Genomic DNA, 26,186 nt, shown 5'->3' on the forward strand with positions numbered 1-26,186 from the left:
GACTTAACCATCAATTGAAAGATAATTTACCACAGGAACGTTGAACCATATTCAATAGAAGTCTTTCACTTCTTCTCGTGTGAGACTGCCCACCTTAGATTTTAAAGACCAAGCAATCGACAACAGACGGCTGTGATTCTAAAGGCGAATTAGAGGCCGAGCAGCGAGTGAAAAGGAATAGAAAAATAATGTCATTTCTCGGAGGGTCACTGGAGCGTGTAAGGTGTCTGTTCCAGAGCCTCTTCCCCTCCTTAATTTGTGTGCACCAATATCTAAAGAAGTACAGAACATGTTTTACCAGAAAAGTGGATGATAGAGAAGCCTCTTTTTTTTTTTTTTTTAGCACTGGCTGTTTTTTACTGTCGGCTGTGATTATTCTTCAGTAAGACTATATCCTTTTGCTGTGCAGCAACTTGTGAGCAGAGCGCTGTCACATGCTGCAGCGGCACGACCATTTCAAAACAGAAATAAAAATGTACTAATTGAGTAAGATCCTACCCATCACTTCTAAATAACTTATTATGAAAATAACTTTTTCATAATGATCTGAACATTGAGCAAAAATCAAGATTAACAAAACACCCAACAAACTTGAATTTCATCACGGAATTCACTCACCTTCCACCGATGGGAAAATGTAGATCCATAGCTTTTTGACAGTCTACTATATTACAAATGATCTTATAGCCCATGAAAAAAAAAAAATGTTATAGCAAAGCTGGCGTAGGCCTTTGGCTCCGTGCTTCCCGATCAATGTCCTTTTAGAGGTGCACTTTAGCGGGTAACTGATAAACTATGAACCTTATGAGGCTGATGATATATTAAATACAAGAAGTACTCCATCCCGATGCTGTGCTTGTGAGGTGAATGATTGCCTACAAGCGTCTTAGCATAGTAGCTAAATGTTAGCTGAGTGTTTTGGCTCCCGCGGCCTCATAAAGCATAAATGGCACACACAGTTAGCGTAGCGTAGCACCCCGGCTCCGCGCTGTACGATCGGCTGCCAGAGGTGGAGTTTGTGGCTCAAGGCTAAAGGGACCATAAAAGAAAAGTTAATGGGCTGTTCAACTGCAAAATGATGAAGCGCTAAACTAACAGCGCGAGGCCGTGGCTGCATTTAATCAGAGATATCGCTGTGTGTTTATGTGTGTGAGGAAGGCGGAAAAGGAAAATATGGTTCTGCAAATATGTGTGCATATGGTTCGTTGTGCTACATTGCACTAAACTGTATCTCTATGTGTGCGTGCATGGTCTGTGTGTGCATGTGCATCGGCAAACAGCTTTAAAAAAGCTGTGTTATCAAAAGTATTGGCCATTATATGACTGTAGAATTGAAATATCTCATATTTTAAACATGTTAATGCCATAACAACTTCTGTTAAGGTTGTTTGTGTTCCCACGTTGAGTTGACCCCACTTACAGCGCGAGGACCTGGAGCTGGGGTTACTACGGTGGGGCTCCCTGGAGGACTGGACGGCTCCATCTCGTCCTCTCCCTTCTCGGGTCCCTCCGGTTCCGGCAGAGGCGGCGGAGGGGCGAGGTTGGGACACTGGCCGATTTCGGCATTCTCAAAGGACACGGGGAGGGAGAAATCTGAGAGACTGAGAAGACAGAAGGGGACGTCGCAGAGAGTTAACGCTGCAGGGCCCGTTAGAGTGTGCTCAGACCGAAGGCCGATGAGGGGGAATTTGCATACAGCACAGCGGTTCAATACATGCGAGGGTTTCCAATGTCGTTGAAAGGAGACCCCTGCCAAGCCATTTTTATTTTAATGCCAAACATAATGCCAAATATTTCCCTGTGTTTTTCACCATGTTCATTCCGTGGCGACACGCTGCCTTGAATTGCCGCAGGGTAATGACAGCGGTACAGTGTCAGCCATCTAAACTGCATAAAAAAATGATTTGTATGGATTTTATTTTTTAATGTGACTGATAAATATTTAATGAGAAGATACATTTTTGGGGTCAGGCGCACAGAACACTGACAAACACCCCTGTGTAATTGGAGGTGCTGGAAAAAGGAAGTATAGTAAGTGAGTTATTCAAGATAAAATACATCAACGTTATTATATTTTTAATACAAACAATTGTACAAACGAATGATGAAGACTCACTGACAAACAGTCAGATGTATATTAAGTAGGAGGTGAAATGTGGTGAGCTATAGACAAACAGACTTAATCATGAACACAGAAAGATGAGAGAGGGGTATAATTTGATTTATGAGTATTTGTATATAGTTTATGATGTTAGACAGCTCTGTTAGTGCTGAAGAGGCAGAAAGAGACACCGACTTTATCGTCACAATCCTCAACAGCATCATCATGACCTCCTGAAATCATATTAAAAAATCTTTAAAACTAGAGCTTCAAAATTGGTCAGAAATAGGTTCGTCTTTAATGCCGGGAAACATTATTGGGTAAACAAATGGGAAATGACAGCACACGTTCACTTAAGGTGAACAGTTAATGGGAGGTAAAGGAAGTTGATACATTTTGCTTCTGTCAGAATGTCCACATGGTGGAAGTTGCCAAGTTCAATATATTGAATTCTAATGTGATTAGAATTCAATATATTGACAATATATTGAACCAGAAAAGTGTAAAAACATAGCGGAAAGAAGGGGAAATTAATTGTTAATTGCATTGATTTGCAAACAATGTCTATTATATCCAATATTTTACTTTCCTTATTGTTATTATTTTTGTGTAATTTGCGCCAGTATTTGAGTCTCATATTTTGAGTTGTTTTATACTTACTATTAAGAATTGTTAGTTGTAGCCTGAGACTTAAGATGTCCATGGCCAATGATCATTTTAAGATAATGCATAGAATAAATAAAGAACATAAGCTAACTTGGGTCTAATACTGGTATTGGTACTAAAAATAAAGACTAGAACATACTGTACATTTTAATCAAAAAGGCAAAAATGTTTTAAGATTGTATGTTGACGAAAATGCGTGTTTCAATAAATCACGGCGCATATGTATAGATGCGATGTCACGTACACGGCGTTGACCATGAGGTTCCATATGCATCCCTGGAATGGGACGTTGGCTCTGTTGGAGGTCTGCTCCACCTCTGCAGGAATACCACCGAGGAAGAGACGCTGCAATCTCACCGGCTGGTCGTTGGGAAGCGCTGCCTCCCTCCGGTTCTCCTCGTCCACCTGAACCGCAAAAGATCTGGTGGAAAAGCACCCACGGACAAACACACAGGCAAAGTTTCAAAATTGGTTACGCAGAGTAAACGTCACTCATGGCGTTGCACGGGTAGGAAGATCAACGCAGACCTGCCGGCCAGCCTCTGGATGCGCAGCGAGTGCTCTCTCCCATCGTTCAGGGCGCCTTGCTCTGGCCGGCGGATGACGCGACGCGGACTGTGGCTGCCGGTGAACAGCAAGACCTCCAGAGAGCCTTTGTTCAGCAGGACGGAGAGGTAGGGCTGCAGGAGATGGGAGACACGTCTTGTCATCTGTGTACGTTTTTGAAAATCCATACAGATGAAATTTAGAAGTTTCTAAATTGACCTTGACCTTCTGAAAGGTCAAGCTGGATATGTTTTTCTTTTTAATCCTGTGCCCTCTTTCCTTCCGGCTTCATCTTTGTCCCCCCCCCTTGTCTCACTACACTCCCTTTATCTCCTCCTATTGTGCCCCACGCTTCTCCTTTCCTCCTTCGTCTCTCCTCTCTGTGGCCACAGCTACGGTACGTTTGAGGTTCATGTATGAATTTCACTACACACAAACCCCTTTAGATACAGAGTATACACCGCCTAAAAAGCAATTTCATCCTCATCAAAAGTGCAGTAGATACATACGTAAATAAATACCTTTTAAACTCAACATTGGCAACAAAAAATATGAACAGTGATTCACTTTTCGATATTGTTTTTTTTATAATCTTTATTTTACCAAGACCAAACCTTGTTGAGATAAAAAAATAAAACATTTTCATGTGTTTTCTGAGTTTGTTACTAATAAAAAGAGTCCCACAAGGTCAGAAGTAGAACAAATGTAATTAAAATATAATGAATGAAAACAATTATATAATTATTCAAATATATTTTTAAAAAGATTAACAGCGTTCAGCTCTTTGAGGTGAAACAAATGGCTGAAAGTTTAGAACTTTTAAAGAATTCTTGGACTTAATAAGAATAATAAATGAGACTTATTTAATACCTTCAAACTAAAACCAATGTGTCTGTAAAACATCTGCATTTAAGACATCAGCCGCCTATAGTTGTTTCAATAATAGGTTCTCAATGGTTCCATTAAACATTTCTCATGCATGTTATCGGGGAAAAGAGAGGAGGAGAAAGGAAGGACAAGGTGGCAAAAAACGAGATGGAAGGGAAGACAAATGACAAACAGGAGGGAGAAGACACTGGGGATTAAAGTGAAGTCAAAAGGCAAAAGAGTAGATGAGTATGGAGAGGTGAGGGGGTGTGTAGATAGAAATTGGGGGGGGGGGTTAAGAAAGGTATGAGAGGAGTGGGGAGGAGAGGAAAGGATAACAAGAGATGAGAGGAACAGAAAGGAGAGGATAATAGGGAGGAGAGACGAGGGGCCAGAGAGCAGCACAGCCAGCGAGACAGAGATGGGCAGAGAGAGAAAGAGAGACACACAGACAGAGAGGTGCTGGAGAGCAGTGGTGCGGGGTCAGGCTAATTTGAATTTTAATTCACTGTGTGCCAGAGGGCGAAGTGGGAGACAATTTACCACCTGAAAATGGAATTTCAATTTGAGGTCGGGTACAAATTGAACTGAGATGTAGCTACAACATGGCTCTCGCCGCGCTGCTTCACACACACACACTTGCACACATACAAAGGCTTGCACACACACACACACACACACACACACACACACACACACACACACACACACACACACACACACACACACACACACACACACACACACACACACACACACGTGCAAAGACGCAGACACATGGCACACGTACAGACAGAGGCACATTTCACACATGAACTGATACACACACAGACACGCACACTTACGGACATGTGCGTGTACGACCATGAAATAATACGCATCAAACTGTGCCGTGGTAAAGCACACACACAAACACACGTGTGTGTATTCTGCTTTTGGTATTCTCAATCTCTCAGCTTTTGAAGTTCATACATCTATGATCGTATTTTGGGTTTCATGTGCGAGCCAATTTTGTTGAAAGGTTGTGTGAGCAGAGCCGAGCGACCCGGTGCTCAGAATACAGACCAGGTGAGGCGCGGCTCGTTCAATATTCATGAACCAATCCGACGTGTTCATTGAGAGCATCAATTGTTTATTCATCTTTTATATCTGACATATATATTCTGAAAGGTCAAGCTGGATATGTTTTTCTTTTTAATCCTGTGCCCTCTTTCCTTCCGGCTTCATCTTTGTCCCCCCCCTTGTCTCACTACACTCCCTTTATCTCCTCCTATTGTGCCCCACGCTTTTCCTTTCCTCCTTCGTCTCTCCTCTCTTTGGCCATCCTCTCTATCTACAATCCACTCCACTCATCGCCTCTCCTCTCCTCTCCTCCCCCTTCGTATCATTTCTCCTCTTACCGGCTCTGCTCTCCTTCCGCTCACCTCTAAATCTCCCTCCGCTATCCTTCCATCCTTTGTCTCCTGTCCCCTTCTCTCCCTCCGCTGTTTATATGTCCCTCTCTAAAACATCCATTAGTCAAGGCCAAGTTGAGTTGATGGTGTTTTTAACCTCGCTTAACCTTTCCACACACACACACACACACACACACACGCACACACGCACACACACACACGCCTTGCCTGCCAGCATAGTTAGTAAAAATAGATTTATGCACCCAACAACCAGTGATGATGGATAAGCTGGAGGTAACCCTCTGTCCTCTCGCTCACACACACACACACACACACACACACACACACACACACACACACACACACACACACACACACACACACACACACACACACACACACACACACACACACACACACACACACACACTTTCCATTTTGCATTCATGTGAGCAACGCCATCATACCAAAGCAATACGCACATAGGTTACACACAAAATGTTGTTGCCTAAACATGCATGTAAACAGGCAACCACACATACATGAACAGAGGCATATACACACGTTAGGAAGCTTGAGCAAACACAACATGGTATGCTGTTTCTAGCAGGGTTTGGGTATCTATCAGTGATAGATAGGACAAAAAAGGGCTGTAGAAGTATTTCAAGTGTGTGTTTGAGTCAGCATGTGCATGCATCTATATCTATATGTATGAGCATTTTTGTAGCCATAAGACAATCTAATCAGCAAAGCTGCCAACAAACTTAAATCTCATTAATATGCACTCATGGAAACTTCATTCACTTAAAGAAAGAGCGCTTGTATGCACATATGAGTGAGTGTGTGTGTCTGCATGGTCAGCTAAAAGCTAAGGCAGCCACTACAAGTATCTATTAATGGACATGTGTGTGTGTGTGTGTGTGTTTGATAAAAGACAATCCAATTAGCCCAGATGACAAAAAATGCAAATCTCATTAATACGCACTTATGAAAACATCATTAGGTAAAGGGGTACAGTGCTTGTGTGTGTGTATGAGTGTGTGTGTGTGTGTGTGTGTGTGTGTGCTGAACCCACCTCTCCTGACTGTCTGCGTCTCCTCTTCGTGTTTGTGTTTTGGGCCTGTGATGGATAGATTTTCATAAATGGGCAAATAAATCGATTCATTCTACTTTATACTTACAAATTATGGAGCTGTAGAATAAACAATTTAAAGGAAAAAAAGAGAAGAAGAAATAAAACTAAACCTGCTGGCTGATTGGTGAAGCTCCGCCGACGGCCAGCATTATGATGCCAGTGTCCGCCAGAGTGCTGAATGACAGGCTGATCTCCGCGCCAACGTCTAGCGAAAGGCCGCCCAGCTCCATGTGACCCGGCTTAGAGAAGCTGACCGTGTACAGCTTCTGTGAGAAGGAGAATACGTCATACAGAAGCTTTATTACCCGTTTAATGGGATCCGAGTGTTGCGAGTTTAAGCAAGTTGCAAAGCTGCAGACACTCTTACCTCAACATTACATCCTTTAGTGACCCCAGTGTAATCTGAACTGCTGAGGAGACTATAGGGAGTCCTGGAGATTTCGATCTCCCACAGACAGCCGGCGTATCGCTTCAAAGTGACCTCTGACCTAAAAAAACATCACAATGGTTTGAATAAAAGCACAATGGTATTTTCTGTCTCTCGGTGGTGTAATACAATTAGTAAAAAAGCTGAATTACTGCAGCAGGGGAAGCTATTGCATCATGAATACAGAAGCAGAGTGACGCTTGGATGTCAATATTTAATAAGTCAAGTTTCAATATACGCCACGTGTCCAAATTAATATAATAGAATTCATAGCATGAATCACTTTTGACCATAATTCCCGTATATCTAATGGCAGGCATTATCCAGGTTGCAGTATTACGCATAGAAAGAAAATGGTCAGATCATCTTGTAATTATTTTCAGTGAATTAGGGCTTTATTTCTGTAGGAATAATAGTTGTGTGCAGTGCCACACATAAGGGACGGACACATTGACTACAAAATGAATCCTTTTGTGGCAACAACTCAAGGAAGCCACAGTCATACATTTTTATATGCAATTTCCCAGAAAAACATCAAATCCAGATTATTAAAGGATAGGGAAAGTGATTTCCATCTGCCGTGTGGAAGAGCAGCATCTCTCAGAAGCCAGCCAAGACACACACACACACTCAGAAATGTACAGCGTCAGCATGGCTAGCCTCATGCAGTGATATGCAGTGGGCAAAATAAAATATACTGATTATAAGATGTATTTATTTACCTGGCTGTCATGCTGTTAAAACAAAACATAATGTCACAACATTAGCACACAAACACAGAATGAACTGTCGACTCATCGAAACTCGTCTTTTCCACCTGACGTACTGCCACGAGGTTCACTTAGTGACAAATGTCGCTTTGGTCATTTTGATCAGCTCAATTTAACCTTAACTAAGTGTGGTAGACACTTAGATTGGGGAAAATTTGGTTAAACATTTGAAGAGCTTCTTTTATCTTCATTATCTTTAACAATTTTAAAATCTGGTCTCCCTTTGAATGAAATATATCAAATATCAACCTATTACAGCGTGCTATGACATAAATACACGCACTGTAAATGCGACTGTCAAAATGTGCGCATGAATGTGTTGAGCCGCTGTGTTTGTATTCGTACCTGTAGTTTCCAATAGTGGGCAGCCCTCCGAAATATATCTTCTGGTTTTCTTTGAAGTTGAGCCCGGTGGCTGAGCCCTGTGACCACGACACGATCTTCTCCTCAGCACCACTGTCGATGTCCACTACCGTCACCGTGGCTTTGTGAACAGTCAAAGGGACAGAGATAATATTTAAATAAAAAATTAAAAAGATTGGTACACATAAATCTTTTGAATGGCGCTTGTGATTCTTTTCTTTCAATGCCGGGTGTCTAATGGAAACGCGTTGGTTCTAATTGGGTTGGTTGCATCTCGTGCTGCTTGCGTGTACCTTGTTTCTTGTTTCTCGCCATGGTGAGGGATTTCCAGTGCCCATCATTGTGGCGGTTAGCTGATGTGGCCGTGCCGACGCCTGAGCCGAGGTCAAAGTTCACCTTCACCTTGCCCTGTGACAGCTCCAGGGACATGAAGTCCTTCTGCAGAGGCAGCAGCAGACGTCAAACTGCTGCGATGAACTCACATTTTAAATCCAAATTTATCAGGCTAAACTGAGAGTAAAATATGGGAATTTAAAATGGATTTCACAACACAAGATATGGTAAGTGCGTTTGGGTGTGTGTGTCGTGATTATAGTTTGTTGAACTTTGTGTTGTTCAGTAATGATGGTATAATGTACATAATAATAATACAATTGTCATTGCAAACTAAACAAAGTAAGTCCTGGCTGTCAGTTGTGATATTTACACAGGCTGTAACCATCCGGCTTTCATGCCCATGTGCTTTGTTGCATACATACCATATCTTCAGTCGCCAAATACATGAGCAGAGCTTCAGAGGAAAACGTGCGGAACTTAAAGGTCACGGAGGAAACATTGGGGTTCCACCTGGTGGGTCGTCCCACGGCGGCGTAGCCCTCCCCGTCCAGCTGAACTGTGCCCTTGCCATTAGAACGCTGCGGGCTAAAAAAACCCAGGTGAGAAATAGTCCATTTTACTATTACTTTATTTCAAATCAACTGCCATAAGAGTCGGAAATGTCAAAAATAAATTGCAAAGCCACAAAGATCTCTCTCTTTCTCTTTCTTTCTCTCTCGGCTAGTGAAGAGCCTCACAGGAACAGTGCACATGTGTTTCATATCGCGTATGTACGAAGGGAGCATCTACTGCATAAGGCTTATTAAACAATCAGGTATAAAGAGTTTCATTCTCATTAAGTGACCCTTTGCCTTCTCTCACTGAACGAGCTTTTCTTCTCTGCACTAAACGTTTTTTTAAATGGGAAAACTACCTGAGTGCAGCGCATACCTGACAACACATCCTTTGCAGTCTCCCCGTCTTTCTTTGTAGTTCCACAGTCCAATCGGTTTGCCATCCAAGAAGGTCTCCCCCATGCAGCCGGTGAACGTCTCTGTCCGTACGGCCTCTGCTTTCTGAAAGACAGAAGGAGGAAATAATCCTCAGGCGAGGGTCTTTTCTTGGCGTTGCTGCGCGCAGACGAAGAGACGCGACGTGCCTTGACGGTGCCGAGGATCCCTCCTACGAACAGGTAGGCGTTCTGGTCAACGTCCAAGATGGTGAAGGCCGTGGGCGAGTCGGCACTGGCCGGGGTGGGCATCATGCCGGCCATGGAGCCTTCCAGAGGATACACCGATATGGTGCCATTCAACCCGTTGCTGGAGGAAAGAGAGAGGCCCAGCCGGGGGGGGAGAGGGTGGGGGGGTCAAGATGCGACCGCTCTCGTTTGACATTTCCCCCGGAAGACATTGAATCCACTCGGAATGAGTTTTTTGTGAACTCTCGGGGGCTTCAGGTGAGTGATGGGAATTGCGCGGTGGAACAGGTTTGACCTATCGGAGCCGGCGGAGTCTGTTCTCAAAGCACGGGCAGCATTTCTCTGTCGAGGAGGGGGATATTTTGCAAGACTTATGGTCCGCGTGATTCCCGTCGGAGGACACATTGGGGAAATCTCTCGCGTGGTAATATATACGAGGCGGGCAGGACGTATGGCTCTGCGGCGGGATGGTACGTGTTGAATTTAGCTTTCACAGAGAAGCGCTAGAGTTACTGGATTACACGGCGTCAGCGTAATGATGCCACACTGCCACGCCGGCATTTCCCAAGTGAAACAACGTGATTTCCATCGCATGGTTGATAGAAACGATGTCTTGTGGTTGTTGGCTTACGTTTGCTGAATCGTTGTCAAATGTTTGAATTAGCTTGTATCGAGGGGTTAGGTCAATGTATTAGTCCGTTTATTGAATATTTGACATTGAAAATCAGTGCCATGGCATGAAGATGATAACAAACAAAAAATAGTTCAAGCCCAGTGAGTCTACAGTAAAAAAGGGCTTTTTTCACAGTGGGACCTTGAGATGCGTATGTGCATTTGTATTAATCTGCTCAACAGATGTTGATTGAAGGAAAAACAAAGTATATGAGACACAGGTGCACATCGAAAGCATGTACTGTATATGTGTGTGTGTGTGTGTGCTAACTTCTCACCGAGACGCCTCTATTCTGTGCCAGTTCCCATCATGGAGGGTGTGATGAGGATATTCCACCCTGCCCACTCCTGAACCCACGTCCCAGAGGAAACTCACCTTTCCTTTACGCATCTCCAAGGCAAGGAAATCAACCTGATGGGCAAAGAAGACGTGTGCTCAACGTGCTGTGAATGACCTGTTTTTGAAAGATGGTTTCATGCACTGTATTGTTTGCGATTAGTCTTTATGAATTTGAAGTGAGGAAAAGAAGGAGAAGAGAGAAAAATAAAGCCAATCCCTTTGATATTTAGGTTTGTTTTTGTGGATTCTCTAAATTTAAACCAGACTACTTCAGTTAAGTATGTAATTGGCCATTAAAAAGTAAAAAATGTATGACGTCCAGGGTGGGTTTTCAAATGTATTTAATGGGTACTCTGTGAAGTTTGTGCTGAAGTTTGTGCCAAATGAGACCCTGAATTAGTGATTAATCTGGTTTAGGTTTAAAATCCCTGTGTTACATTAAGATTGATCACGTTTCTGAAGTAATCCAACACTTTGTGATGGTGACGTTCCCTCAGCTTATTCCATCCAGATACTCTCAACAAATCACAAAGTAATGTCACCCCACAGACACCAAAGAGCACTATTAATGTCTGCTCTATCAATTTTTGTTTTGTTTTTGTCAAAATGTGTATAATGCAACTCTTGCGTTAGTCCCTGATACGAGAACAACTCTGTCGGCAGTGATGCAAAATGATGACGAGGTTATAGGCTTCCAAAGATTAATGAGAATTAATCAGTGAATGCTGGAGCTATACTAAGCTCTGGTCTGTAATATTAGCATATGCTATCCTCTGTATATTCTCTTTGAAATACGCATTCACACAATGTAATATTATTGGGGAGTCACGTTGGAGGACACGAATTACAAATATACGCACACTACACTACACACACTTATCTTCAGTCTCTCCGGGGTAATGACGATTATTCATTAGCACAGATCACAGGGCGGCATCGTCATTATTCCACTGACACTACACACTATTAGTGGGATGGTGGAGGTGCGCACACAGACACACACCAACACAGCATTACTATTCATACCAAATTTTTCCTTATTGGAGAATATTAGTCCGAGACATACGCACACAAACACTTTCCAGTCAGGTGAAGCAAAGCACTGATTTCTCTGGGGAAATTAGGCTAAAGCAGATAGCAACATAAACTCCTGGTTAATTGCTGGTGCTCCTTAACACACACACACACACACACACACATATATATATGAATAAACACCGTGCCACACATATGTACACTTAGGGATTATCAGTGGTGCCTTAAAACAGCAGTGTTGTTTATAAGGGTATTAGAGTATGTGTCAAGAAGTATTAATTATTCTGACATTAGACAGGCCACTCTGTGTCACTGACAAATGGGAACCCAATTGTGTGCTTTCCTCTGTGCACGCGTCATTCTATTGAAGTATGATAAATGCTCCAAAATATACAACCCCTCAACATCCTATTAAATATGATTTATGCTTTAATGAGAAACATTTTAAAAAAGTGAAATCTTTCACTGGATTTTTCATATTTTGTTAGCAGCCACATATAGACAGAATGATCATTATTTTACCAGAGCGAAATAGGCAGAATAGTTAACCCAGCAGACTTTATTAGCATTGTATTCTCAGATTGATAGGGTTATGTCTATTGTACATAGATGATAGATCACAGTTGAAGCAAAGTTTTGGTAACCCTGACAACCCGCTGGCCTGATGTAACGGGGCCAAAAAGAAGCTGATTTTTGACTGAAGAGTGCAGTTAGACGTTCAGCTGCTGTGGTTATAATTGAGGGTAAAATAAGCTTACCGAAAAGATCTAATAATCAATGAGAATGAGCATACCATTAAAAGCACAAGTTGCATCTACTTTGGTCATTTTGACAATTTAACATGTTTCCCAAAAGCCCAAATTCATGCTATATAGCCAGTAAATAGCTACTTACATATTTGACGGATCCCAAGTAGAAGAGCAGGTTATCAGGTGTGGTGGTTTTAACGTTGAGGATGATGGTGTTGTACCTCCCTTTCCTGATGTCAGGGCGATAAGAACGGAGGCAGTCGCCCCCTGATGATACCGAAACTTTGATCTGGAAGGAGAACATTGGCACTGTGACCCAAACTGTGACTTTTTAACCTTGAACTGAAGTGTTATCGACAAAATGTATAACTCAAGATTGTGAAAATGAGCATTCGATGACTGTTGTGGAAAACATGATTTTGGAAAGAAAAGAAGAATGAACCACCACTTAAATATAAACAAATAACGCTTTTGCAGGAAAGCATTGATAGGAAGAAATAATTACATAAAAAGGCGAGTTTTCTCATGTTTTCACCCATGAAGACTAAATGATTGTGACCCTATTGTTGAGGACACGATGGTGTCGACACACACCTAAACTCTGTTGAAGGCCAGCAATTGGACACTGTGTTAAAAACTTACTGTATTAGCTTGTTTCCTAGCTTGGTTGATCAGTTCCTTGATTTGTGAAATGTTTCGCCTTAAATTGTCCTGTAGTTTTTTGATTGGCTCCAGCTTCTCCAAGAGCCTGTCGGCTTCATCCTCTAAATCCTTCACTTTTGCTCCTGCAGCGTGGACTGTGGGGGGGGGGGGGGGGGGGGCATAAAAGTAGAGTAGTGATTCACAGCTTCACAGGAGTCGTTGTCATCGATACCGTGCATTGCAGCTCAGACAGACAGCAGGAAATGATGGCAGCTGTGGAAATCACCAATATTACTCTAAGGAGGTGCAGAAATGTGTCGGACAAGCGAGACGGACGGAGGATCCAGTGAGAAGAATTAGTGTGGCTCAGCATTCAAAGACAGCTTTTTCGTTTACATCATTAAGAATCATATGGAGGTTTTGAAACTGGAAAAGGGCGTAAATTAAGAAAGAGAAATAGAAAGAAAAAGAGAGCGTTCCATGCTTTGCAGAGTGCAGAGCTGTCATGCTCAAGCAGAGCTGGGTGGAGTGGAACGGGAGCATTATGAGAAGCAGCTACTGTTTACTGTACAGCCTTTAAAGACGATCATAAAACTAATGGGTGGTGCACCGATACCGTTTTTTGAAAAAGATAGTTCTGTCATTGACGCGGCTCAAAATACCCCATTAAACAATGATGAGAACGTTTTAGTGGGTATTCAAGTCCTGACAAATTATTTCACACACAAAGCAAACAGACTTCAAATTTGTTCTGGCACGTAGTTAACATTAAATTCATTATTTGGAAATTGCAGAAAGGTATTGGTGCACCACTTATAACAATAAGTGCTCATTCTAAGATAATTAAAACATACATACTGATGGCTGTTGGGATTGAAAAAAAAGAGAGAGGGACAGAGAAACCAAATGTCAGTTTTTGGTTGATTTCACCAAAGTTCTAGCTCTGAGACAACACTTTACAACAATTTAAAAGCAGCATTTAAAAATGTTTCACTCGACACTGTGTGTCAAGTTTCAGTTATTGCTTTTTTTTTTGTGAAACTCAAATGTTTCGACGGTAAAACATCAAAAGCGTAGCTTTCCCCCAGAACATCAGCACAAGATATTCTTGCTGCTTTTACTTATTATGGTGTTATTTAACCACAAAATGGTGAAGAGCTTTTTACTGTTTTTCTCTGGGTCCTGGATCATCTGATTGGCCGCATTGACGTTGTCCTCCAGCTCGGTATAGTTCCTCTGCAGGCCGCGCACCAGCAGGTTCAAGTCCCTGAGGCGGTCCAGGACGTCTATCGCCGTGGCGTTAGCATCTGCCGCCACAGCCTTCGTGGCTGCTAGTTTAGCTGCTGTGTCTGTAAAAAGAATGTTAGGAAAAGAAACACTTTTTACACATTACATACACAATGGCATCAGATTACTGAGTTAAAATACTGGTGCACTGCATGCCGGTGCACTGTCTTTTATATATTTAATCTAAGCACACGGTGTGTTATTGTCAATGTTTAACACCATCGCTCACACTATCCTGCTTACTCCTGAGGGCATAAAAGTTACTTCATCTCAGTAAAAGTTTTCATTGGACAGCGAGCCTGCCTCTATAAAAAAAAACCTCTTTACCCGTTTCATATCACAGCTTTTGTTCAGAATCCTGTAGATTTACAGCCATGAATACCAAACCTGTGTGCTCGAGGATGATGGGGTTTATGATTGAAACTCTAAACCCATCACGTCGGCGTATAATCATTGCTGATATTTGTTACCAGGTCTTGTAGATCCTGTGAAAATCAAAGCTGACAACCACTTTGTTTCTAGCAATCCGACCGTGGCATGTAATGGTACTGTGTTCACTCACTCACATGGATTTAAATTGGCATTAAATAAGCTGCATTAACCCCCGGGTCATCCCATTTTACGCTTTGTAGTAGCTGCATTTAACGCTTTTCTGCGTGTTGATCCAAAAGCAACCATGTGCATCGCTGTGGCTCCACAACCTCGCTATCCCTGCAGTGTGTTTGCGAGGACTGACATGTGTCAAGTTTACCAGAGCCGCTGACCTCTATCGGCATAGCGATATTGATCCAGTTCTCTCTTTGTATCACTCCTACGTACACGCAATACTTTGTATGTGTGCAGTCATACCATTGGGGATGGCGTTGAGCGTTGCCATGGTTCCGTTGACAGCTTTCAGCAGGTCTTTGGCGTTGTCTCTCGCTGCTTTGATTCTGCCCTTCAGCCCCGCCACACTATCGGTATTCTCTACACACACACACACACACACACACACACACTGATGATGATGGTGTGATTTGAAGCTGCCTACTAATAAAAACACATAACTGGGATTGTTAATGCCAAGAGTCACTGACCGTGAATCATAGAAGCGCACACAGAGTGACATTGATAGCAGTTAAACAGTTCAAGATTTGCATACAATGGGAATAATGATAGAACTATAATCCACTTAAAGACTAAGCAAGCGATGATGCCGGACGAGGTGTCCGTTATTAGGAATTAATTCCCGACAGGGAGCCTGCTGCTCATCGGACGGTTGCCTGTGTGAAGTCCTTTCACTCCTGATTATACACACCTTGAAAGGCAATATCCTGCTTTTTCCATTGTCCCTTGCCAGAGAAATAACACTCAAATCATTTAGCATTTCCTTATATCTAAATAGTTTGTTGTGTATGCAACATATTGTGCACACACGCACACACACCTTTGACATCATTCTGAAGTTGTTTAGCTTGGTTTAGCAAGCTGTGGCTCTTCTGGAGGGCAACATGAGCTTCCTTTACTGGGACCTCTGGATCTAAAACCTACACATACAATGAAAATACATGGTTTAATATCTCATTCACCAAAAATACTGCCAGAATGATTAAAAAAATAATAATTTTTAGCCCACAACATGGTGGCGTAATCACCATCATCCTACGTGTCTATAAGATCAAAACGCCGTTCTGTGCATTGCTAAATGGTATTAACAATGATATAAACTATATTCTAAATTCTCCTCACATTCATTCTGCAACCCATTCATTTGTATCTTTTTAAGCCCTTTCTCCTTCGGCCATTTACCAAAGGGAGTAGAAAGAGAAATGAAGACAAAAAAAGACCGAGGTCAAAAAATGGCAGACAAGGATGAGGAGTGAAAAAAAAATGGTAAAGTGTTTGCACACAGAACAAATTTAAATAATACAGGAAGATGAATAAACTACGGTAGTTTAAAGGAGCAAAGGGAAATCACAGCTGAGTAATGTGACCAAGTTACAAATTAGAATGAACAAAGTAAGTAATTCAAAAGAGAACATGGGGAAAAAAAGAAGGGAAGCAAAAAAATGAATAAAGCAGGAAATATCAGAAGGCAAAAGGAAGGACAGGAGGGATTTCAGGTGTGTGTGGTCATGATAATGAATGACGCAGGAGGGAAGAAAAAAGAAGGAAGAAGAGAGACAGCGAAGTGCTTTGATCTCTCAACCATGACTAATGCACAGCCCAAGCTTACATTACTGTTACTGCATGAAAGACCCAACAAACACACACACACACACACACTTTCACAGGTTGGATACCTACGATGCATTGATATATGTATGAAATACCTGAATTGAGGTAATTTACATTGAACACATTGAATGGGAATTGATGACATAATGAAAACAAAAGGGGAAAAAGGCATTCTATTTAAAGGTGACACAATTGTGCGTGCATGTGTTTCTGTGTGCGTTGGTACACGCGTCCACTTACCAGCGTGAGGGCCTCACTTGCTGTCTGTTTGGCTGCCTTCGCCTCCTTCTCTGCTGCATCCACATTGGCTTTAATGTTGCTGTAGGCCTTGAAGGCAGCTGTCGCATTGAAGGAGAGATTTTTCGCTTCAGCTAAAATACTGTGAGGAGAGTGAGGACAGAAGGAGAGAAACGGACGTGAATTTGTGAGATTTTCTCATTGATTTGTACTTCTGAAAATAATTCTGCATTAGCACCTTTGCTTTTGGGGAGGCAACACTAATAATGACAATCATTAGATTAAAATTTTACATTTTTCTAAATCCATCACAATTTTGCCATCGCCCAAATGCACATGGAAGAGAAAATCTTAACTGAGAAGGTGTAAACTATGACTGCGTGAAAGGGCCACTGTGCACCAACAAGTAACTCAGAGTTACGTAAATGTCGGAGGAAAATCTTTATGTTGCATTTATGTCCTTGTGCAGAAGTTCTCTCCAGGTTCTCTGTCTTTCTGCCACAGTTCTGAGACACACAGCTCAGGCCAACTGATGACGCTAAGTTGCCTGTGAACGTGAGAATGAACTATCGCCCGTCTCCTGTTGGCCAGAACCTCCCCAAACCGGCTAAGCGGTTAAGGAGAGACGATGGCTTTATGATTATCAAAATGATTATAGGGGACTTATCTTTTAAATCCATAATCTACTAGATTAATCATCTAATGGTTTCGATCCTGTTTATGCTCCATTTGCTTTGCTCCGATGTGAACACAAACATTAGTGTGCTAATGGCTTTGTGTTTACCCGTCCAAAATAGCAGCAGATTGGCTCAGCTGCTCGGCGTGTTGCTCTGCGTCCTGGACGTGATTCTCCAGGCCGCCGTCTCGTAAACCCCGGGAGAGGTGACTGGCTTTGACGTCCAGGTCGTCATGAAGAGGCTTCAGCTCCTCAGTCATTCCCTTCAAGTCCTGCAGACAGAAGACGGAGGCTCCGCTCACTGTGCACGTTCTTATTATCTTTGGTCATTATTTTAGGGACTAATATGTCATAGACTGAAGCAAAGACAAGTGATTATTCTCCTGCTCCTAAAAACGTTTGATAAAAGACATTATTACGATATTATTCAACACAAGACTAATTAAAGTGTCAATATAGGTGTATAAATGTCAGGTTTCCACTTGGTTGAAATGGGTACCTCTATCTCATTGTTGATGTTGTCAGAGAGTTGGTTGGTTTCAGCCAGAAGACGTTCTCCTTCTCCAAGGACCCTTTGTGCTTCCTGTCTCAACCCGCTTACTGCAGAGCGCTTTCTCTGCAAAAAACAACGAGACAATGTATAAACATTTACAACTAAAAAATATTTGTATTACCTGCAAGTAATATCATTCTTCATTACATCAATTGATTGTTCTATATATTTTTTTCTTCCTATTAAAATGATCCCAAAGGTCCAGGATAGGCTTTCAAATCCAAAACCTTAAGATCAATTTATTATAAGACAAAGAAAGGCACAGAATCTAAATTTAGAAAATTACTTAATGACAACTTGTGTTGATCAATTCATTCTTGGTCTATGTTGTCATAGGAATCTGATCAATAGCGCAAATCATTTCATGGAGTTTTCAATACGTACTATTTAGACACAAAAAATTGAAACCAAATAGTGTTATTGACTTTATTAAAAGCAGTTAGAAGACATGAGGGACACACCATTGATGATGTGATGAAATAAAAGCATCAACTCCAGTGTGTAAAGTGCATACACCACTTTCTCCATAAAGCCTTTCTTAATAGACAAAAAGCCTGCAGGGTCAGACGGGCACAAAGACAGATATGAAGAAGGAGCCAGAGAGCGAGTGTTGTGAACGTGTGTGGGATCACTGCACAACGCTTCCTCCAGGACATGAACAATAATCTTCTCAGTAAATGCTTGTTGTTTTGCTCTGTTAGGAATCTGTGTTGCCTGTGAGCTTTCATTAATGATGAATCACCAGCGAAAGAAGAAGAAAAAGAAATAAGATGAATAAATAAAGGATTTTTTCTTCAAATTGTTGGTACTCATTTACAAGAATACTGTGATATATTAGTCAACTCTATTCTAACGATTCTATTTTTGTGTAAAAACTGGTAATTCATTATTTAGCTTCACCTTGTTAATAATTGCCTTTATATGTTTATCTTCTGGTTACCATGGTAAAAAAAAAGAAAGAAAAAGGAAATCATTTTAAATTAGACTAAACACGATGAAATCACTGGAGCACACTGTTTTCTGTGTGTTTGCATATTTAAAGCTTGTGGCTTTGTGTCTGGGTTTGAGTGTGTGTGCATCTGCACCTCGAGAGCCGTGAGGTTCGCTTGGTTTCGTTCGGCCAGTTTGGCCGCCTCTCTGGTTTTGCCCTGGGCAGAGTGGAGTAGGTCCTGGGCATCCTTCAGCTTCCCCTCGTGGTCCGACAGCTTCTCTTTTATCTGGGGAGGCGGACGGGAAAGCATCGAGTTAATGTCCCCCATTCAAAGACAAAAGTAGTACAGATTTAATTACCTCTGCTTTTAGGTCTTCTGTGGTCTGATGGGGGTCACCAAACAATCTCTTCACTTTCTGATACAACTCCTCTGCTAGGCTGGAAGAAAAAAAAAGGGGGAAAAATTAGAATATTTTGGTAATTTTGTTAGCAAAGATGTATGGTGGAAAAGATGAGTGCATGTGAAAGAGAGGAGGGAGTTATTGTGATGTGTGGCATAGCCTGTGCTAGTGATACGCTAATCACTACATGTGAAATAATACACAACACGTTGATCTCTCGCAGACTTCGCTTCAATTCAAATTTCCAATGTTCATTCCAATTGTTCCCATTACGTTTTGCTTTCACAAGAATGTCTAGAACGCCTGGTCTTTGGAAGTATTTAAAACAATTAAAGCGTCCCTTAATGAGTCTTTTTTTTCCACCTTCAGTATTAATTAACACAACAAGAAGCTGGTGTCCTCCAGTTGACGCCACTCAAAGGACAATTTCCCACAGTTTAGGAGATACATGCGAGGCAATGACTGGATGGGATTTATCTTTAATTAACCCTGTGGGGACTTGCCCAAGAAAAGCAGAATATTTTTATCTAAGTGAAAAACAAAAGGTAGGAGTGTGTAACTGTGATATAACTGATAATTAAAATGTTTACATATTTAACATTACAATATGAATGAATTCAAAGGTAAGTGTGATGCTTTTACCATTTTAACGGGGTTTTTTTTTGCTCCTGATCTGGTTGAAATCTCAAGGTCCAAATAACGAATTACCCGCAGACTGAAGGACAACTTTGTCCCTCTCGTTGTCATATTCCTACTACACTCCCTGTCCATCTGTTAGCTGTTGTCCCTCTGTGACTTTCCTCGTCCCCGCACATTCTTTGTATTCCTCTCTCTGTTTCTACCCCTGCGGCGACGCAATACTTTTAATTAACTCGTGGACCTCATCAACATATACTGCTGAAAGAGAAGGACCGAGAGAGGAGGAGAAAAGGGGGAGGGAGGGAGGGGGTGAGGAGAGCAGATTAACGATTGCATCAAGCACTTTGAGAGAGAAAGTAGGAGGGAAAACAGTGAGAAACACTTTGTTGAAACATCAGCAGAAAGCTGTTGCTCCGGGACATGAGGCAATCAAATATCTGCTCAATGGAAGACGTGTACTCATGATGTGACTCATGTACCTTCACAGCTGCTTTGCTGCATTATCTCAACACTTGAGGGACTCAGGTCTGTTGCCTACATTATCATAATGTCAATGATTTAACAGAAGCCCTTCTGGAGAAAGATGTATCCAAATACTTCAAATCAACAAGCTGATTTAGAAAAATGTAACAGTACAACTGGAAAGGTTGATAAATACTGATGTTTTTAGGTTATTTAGGACTTGGGTGTTTTGTCCATTATATAGCACTTTTTAAAAAACACTTTTTCCCATTTTTAAACAGCGCTTTTTATTTAATGACTTTGACCATTGTTATTACTCGGAATGTTTCCTGTGTCACTTTGTCTTTCCGAAAGAGCTCTCAAAATATTATTTCCATAATCCTTCTCATTGTGTTTGGTAGAACGATATATGGTATATGAACGTGTGTGTGTGTGTGTGTGTAAGGGCGCGTGTCCGTACCCCATCTCCTCCTCGGCGATGCTCTTCTTGCCTCCCAGCTGTCGTTTTCTCATCTCGGCGAGCATGGCCTGGATCTCCTCCTTCATCTCCTTCAGGCTTTTCTCTGGAGTTCCATCTCTTCTCGACAGAGTCCGGTTCAAGTCTGCAGCCTTGGACTGGAGGTCTGTAACACACGGACACACACCAGGACTGCTGTGAGCAAAGGTGTTTCCATGGTGTGGACATTTGCTGTTTACTGTTCACTGGCACCATTATTAAACTTAATGAACATTCAAGAGTGTTATCTGCTAAATAGTTTTCATGCTGTGAATTGGCTTGTGTAGAAAAGTCCAATGGTCCTACATAATTCACTAAATAATTGCAGCTTTTGCAAATTCTAATTCCACTATTCAATCATATATACTGATCTTAATTAGTGTATATATTAATGAGTTTGCCTATCCAATTTTAAATATGGAATGAATTAGGCGTCTTATTATTGTATTTTTCGCAGTCTGATCAGTTATTAAAGCCATAAGGTACGAGAGGCTGTACTTTATCGTCCAATAATGTAACAGTTAGAGGGTGTAGTTCGGCCCGACGCGCAGCGTAAGTAAATAGCTGCCTCTCAGCACAAAACAGTTGTAGCCACCAAAGGTTTTGTATCACATTTCATCAGTCTAGAGGAAAAATAGTCCCGGTACGTGCATGTAAACAGCATTGGGTCCAGCACCATCTCATTCATCCACATCGCTCATGACGTCCACCTTAATTGTCCGGTTGTGAAAGCTCACATGGCCTCAAAACCATCATTTGTGGGAATTACGGTCTTTTTCCACTGTGCTAAAAGCTAAAATGTCAATCAGAACGCTAATTCATGGTACAATTCCACAATAGGTAACACACATGTTTAATAACTGGAGAAAAAAATGGTTTCAATGTAAATTGATTAAAAAAGAACAATCATGAATTTAAACATGATTGAAAATATCTGTTATATAAGATGACGTGACAGTATTGATTGTGTTGCTGTTTCACTGGCGCAGTGCATGACGGCCCCCCTGGCGACGCCTTAAACCCACGTTGCTGCTGTTTACCTAAAGAAAGCCTCTTTACACAGAAATATGCAGTAGAGAGACATTAATAGTGTACAGAGATACATCAGCAGTACACAGACATGCAGCTCTGATGCAAACTCTGCTGTCATGTTGGAGCTTTATGGCTCAAACGGAGAAAGATCAAAATAAAAATCACACTGATCTTCACTCATTTAAACACAGACACATGCTGTGAGTCTCTCACACACACACACACACACACACACACACACACACACACACACACACACACACACACACACACACACACACACACACACACACACACACACACACACACAAGCCAGGCTTCGTGTTTTCTCTGCTTTTATCAAATTAAAAGAAGTGAATTCTCAAACCAATCAATGATGAAATTACACTAAAACTCTCCAAGGCTCATTAGAATAGAACAGCTAGAGCCCAATGAGGAGTGTGTGTGTGCATCTGTGTGCATTTGTCTGTTCAAGAACAAAACACAGCGTAAAGAGGTGTGTGTTGTGCATAGCTGTGTGTATGTAGCAAGATGTTGGCTTGTGTGTCTGCAGTAATGGTGTGTTACTCCCTCATTTGAAATGTAAACCTGGTATGTTCAAAGCAAGTTAAAACTAGTTGAAAGTGTGTGCGTGTGTGCGTATTGGCCAGTGTGTACATTTGGTTGTGTCAATGCATAATTTTTTTCATTTGAAATGTAAACACGATGTGATTGGAGCCAAAACCAAAGTAAAGCAATCTTTGCTAATGAACAGCTGTACTGCATGTGTGCTCAAGTTGCATTTGTATTTGTACGTGTGTGTGTGTGTGTGTGTGTGTGTGTGTGTGTGTGTGTGTGTGAGCGTTCTGGTTGTCAAAGTGTGTGTTGGTGTCACAGCTATAAAATGACGCAGTAGAATTTAAAACCCAAATTAAACACTTACAACGTGGATAGAATCATGCAATGGTATCCAGTAAACACTGGTACACACAGGGGGGAACATACAGTATGTTCTGGCCTCATTGTGTGTGTGGACAGTTTTATTAATGTGTGCTTATTTGCATTGTTGTTTGTATACAGTATGTGGTGAGTTTGTGTTTGTGTGTGTGTGTGTGTTTGTGAAAGCCAATAATTATGTCACTAATTGCTACTCTCAATCATCTAGTGAGCAACGACACTCTTTTCCTCACACACACACACACACACACACACACACACACACACACACACACACACACACACACACACACACACACACACACACAACTAATCACACTGTGATTAGGCAGAAGGCCAGAGAAGTCGGAGCAACAGCAAGGATCGGGTAGTTTCACAGTCAGCTGTTTGGAAACGTTCTTCTCTTCTAAGAAGCATTTAGAAATTCATAATTGTAATCAAAATAACTAATTGTAATTACCTGAACAAGCAAGTTTCACGCGGAGAGTTTGTTTTTTACATCACTACGGTCAGGGAAGATCAGGGAAAGTCAATTGAAAGTAGATTTATACTTGCTAATTTCCAAGCAGGACCTGATCAGTTTTCCCGGGTTGAGTCATTTTAAATTGGAAAAAAAATCCTTGATATTGTTAAGATTTAAATGCACTCCGGATACAGAACTATTTTCACCAACGCACAAAGATTCTTTTAGACTTGACAGTCTGAACGGAGCCTATATTGAAAAGGCTGAATGAATACAGCGGACACACTATACAACAGGATTGCTTTACCTATCGAAGCAGAGATCTCTGATCATGTTTTTTTGCCGCCAGTACTAATTACCAATTATGATGATTCAATTTAGCAGAAACAGATACCTTTGCTGTGTGATTATAGCAGCTGGTCATTCTTTTTTTTTTTTTTTTACAATGTCCCAAAAGCATTTTAAACTGTCAGTATGAAGCTACAACAACTCTAAATGTTATCGTTTTACTTTGTTATAGTCATCTACATTTTTCTTCTTTATAAAATCATCACAATTATTATGAGCAACTGAAACCGTATTTAATTTTTACATATTCATATTCTATTCTATATCCCATGCCATCCAAATACAATAACCTGAGTGTATCATCCAACGTACTCTAACGACGTGGAGAGATATAACCACAAATGATATAACCAGAAATGATACAACCAGAAATGATACAACCAGAAAAGCCAGTTGTCAGGACATGGAGTCGGTTAACGGAGAGGTGGAGTTCATTGCAGCTACCTTCAGCTCCAAGCAGCGTGTCCCTGATGAACTGCTCCAGGTCCCGAGCTCGTTTATGAATGCGTTCAGCATCGTCCTCGACCTGCTCTCCATCAGCAGATACCTTGGTGGACTGCACACAATAGTCATGAACAAGTATGGAATATGTGAACATATTGACTTTTTTTGGACCGTTGCAGGAAGGGAGGAAAGAGAGGAAGATGTAAAAGAATAACAGAGCATGATGGCAATACATACACCCGATCAATAATAGTCAGTTTGTGTGTGTTTCTGGGAGAGGGGGAGGGAGTTCAGTCTGTTTACCCGCTGTTTTTCCGACAATGAGACGGACTTGAAAACACAACATCTTAAGATGCACTCGTACAGAAAGAGAGAGAAGGTAATTGTTGTGTTTTTTTGACATGGCTCGGCTGTATAATTTCCGTTGGTGTGTGTGTGAGTGAGCGAGCGTGGATAATAGCATCGCTGTCAGCAGACGTCGAGGCGCGAGCCCCTAAAAGGGTGTAGCTTGACAGCGTGAATGAGAGTGTTATTTCTTTCCACTCGGAGACGCTCTCAGCTCAAGATCTATTTTTCCATTCTAGTTAACTTCTCTCTGAGAAACGACTGTCTCCAAAGATTGTGAAGAAAAACAATAAAGTTCTTGAATTACTTTCGAGCCGATGTGTGAATGAGGGATGCAGGCGAGGGCCCCATCACTAGGGGACGACCAACCGTGATGCAGCACTAAATCCTGTCTGTTATTCAGACCTAACCAGGGACCCTGAAAGGCTCAACTCGGTTTTGGCTTTGCTAATTTAATCTTAAACCTGTTTCGTTATATAGAATATTTAAGATTGATATAAATTGTGAACCCGATGAACTACATTGCAAGTGGGTTCTTGCTTTCTTTGTGTAGTGCACATGCAAAAGGGAAACACGCACACAGCTGGCAGGATTCCGTTCTTGTTGTTGGCTTCAAGTAACAAGTAAATGTAAACGCTGGTTTATTATGGCAATAAGGTACGAGAGGCTGTACTTTATCATCCAATGATGTAACAGTTGGAGGGTGTAGTTATGCCCGACGTGCAGCCCTCAAACTGTTAGATTATTGAGTACTTCATTGCATTTATAACAGGCTTACTAGGGAAATTCTAAATGTTAAGTAAATAGCTGCCTCTCAGCACAAAATAGTTGTAGCCACCAAGGTTTTGTATCACGTTTCATCAGTCTAGAGGAAAAATAGTCCCGGTACGTGGTCCAGCACCATCTCATTCATCCACATCGCTCATGACGTCCACCTTAATTGTCCGGTTGTGAAAGCTCACATGGCCTCAAAACCATCATTTGTGGGATTTACAGTCTTTTTCCACCGAGCTAAAAGCTAAAATGTCAACTAACGTGTTGCTTTGAGTGTCAGTAATACTGAACGCTCGGGTCAATGTGAACAGCTACTGTACATTATCGCTCAGTAATGCACCCCCCCACCCCGTGACTCACTCTCAACCAATCAGAACACTGGATTTCATCTACCCGTGTTATAATACGAGTTAAACTCTACAGGGCATGTGCTTTGTGTGCGTATTGCGTTTTGACACCTTCCTAGTATCAGTTATTTGTGACATTTTGCATTGGCCTTGATTGCTTTGTGTTGCACAAAGAAATAACCCCACTGCAAAGCTTGATGCTGATGCTGCTGCAGAGGGAACGGAGGAGTTAATGGGGGTCCACTCTCTCGTTTCTACACGGGGGCCCTCGTGTGATTATTTCTCCATTCCCCAGGTGGTTAACTCAAGTTTCTGTATTCGAATGAGTCACGGATCGCACTGACACAGAAAAGTGGTCGGACTTGTTTCTCTTCTGCT

The 26,186-nt window shown here is 41.7% G+C and overlaps 1 protein-coding gene across 8 annotated transcripts in view; it reads right to left on the reverse strand.

Annotated features, from left to right (window-relative positions):
- Positions 1–26,186, reverse strand: part of lama2 (laminin, alpha 2) — a 121,159-nt gene that overhangs the window by 8,345 nt on the left and 86,628 nt on the right. For 5 of the 8 annotated variants that reach the window (XM_062559457.1, XM_062559456.1, XM_062559455.1 and 2 more), the window contains 25 exons: positions 24,343–24,454; positions 21,084–21,246; positions 19,481–19,559; positions 19,276–19,407; positions 18,137–18,253; positions 17,746–17,909; positions 16,965–17,103; positions 15,934–16,033; positions 15,357–15,473; positions 14,387–14,569; positions 13,221–13,375; positions 12,724–12,867; positions 10,733–10,866; positions 9,744–9,903; positions 9,536–9,660; positions 9,028–9,190; positions 8,563–8,707; positions 8,252–8,390; positions 7,859–7,870; positions 7,077–7,197; positions 6,820–6,975; positions 6,650–6,694; positions 3,296–3,447; positions 3,012–3,188; positions 1,421–1,601 (listed from right to left, as the gene is read on the reverse strand). In XM_062559457.1, coding sequence (XP_062415441.1) covers positions 1,421–1,601; positions 3,012–3,188; positions 3,296–3,447; positions 6,650–6,694; positions 6,820–6,975; positions 7,077–7,197; positions 7,859–7,870; positions 8,252–8,390; positions 8,563–8,707; positions 9,028–9,190; positions 9,536–9,660; positions 9,744–9,903; positions 10,733–10,866; positions 12,724–12,867; positions 13,221–13,375; positions 14,387–14,569; positions 15,357–15,473; positions 15,934–16,033; positions 16,965–17,103; positions 17,746–17,909; positions 18,137–18,253; positions 19,276–19,407; positions 19,481–19,559; positions 21,084–21,246; positions 24,343–24,454 — 3,315 coding nt within the window. The remainder of the gene's footprint in view (positions 1–1,420; positions 1,602–3,011; positions 3,189–3,295; positions 3,448–6,649; positions 6,695–6,819; positions 6,976–7,076; positions 7,198–7,858; positions 7,871–8,251; positions 8,391–8,562; positions 8,708–9,027; positions 9,191–9,535; positions 9,661–9,743; positions 9,904–10,732; positions 10,867–12,723; positions 12,868–13,220; positions 13,376–14,386; positions 14,570–15,356; positions 15,474–15,933; positions 16,034–16,964; positions 17,104–17,745; positions 17,910–18,136; positions 18,254–19,275; positions 19,408–19,480; positions 19,560–21,083; positions 21,247–24,342; positions 24,455–26,186) is intronic. The other 3 variants (XM_062559460.1, XM_062559459.1, XM_062559453.1) reach the window with 1 other exon arrangement.

This window comes from Pungitius pungitius, chromosome 20 (assembly GCF_949316345.1).
Source record: "Pungitius pungitius chromosome 20, fPunPun2.1, whole genome shotgun sequence".
Taxonomy (NCBI): domain Eukaryota; kingdom Metazoa; phylum Chordata; class Actinopteri; order Perciformes; family Gasterosteidae; genus Pungitius; species Pungitius pungitius.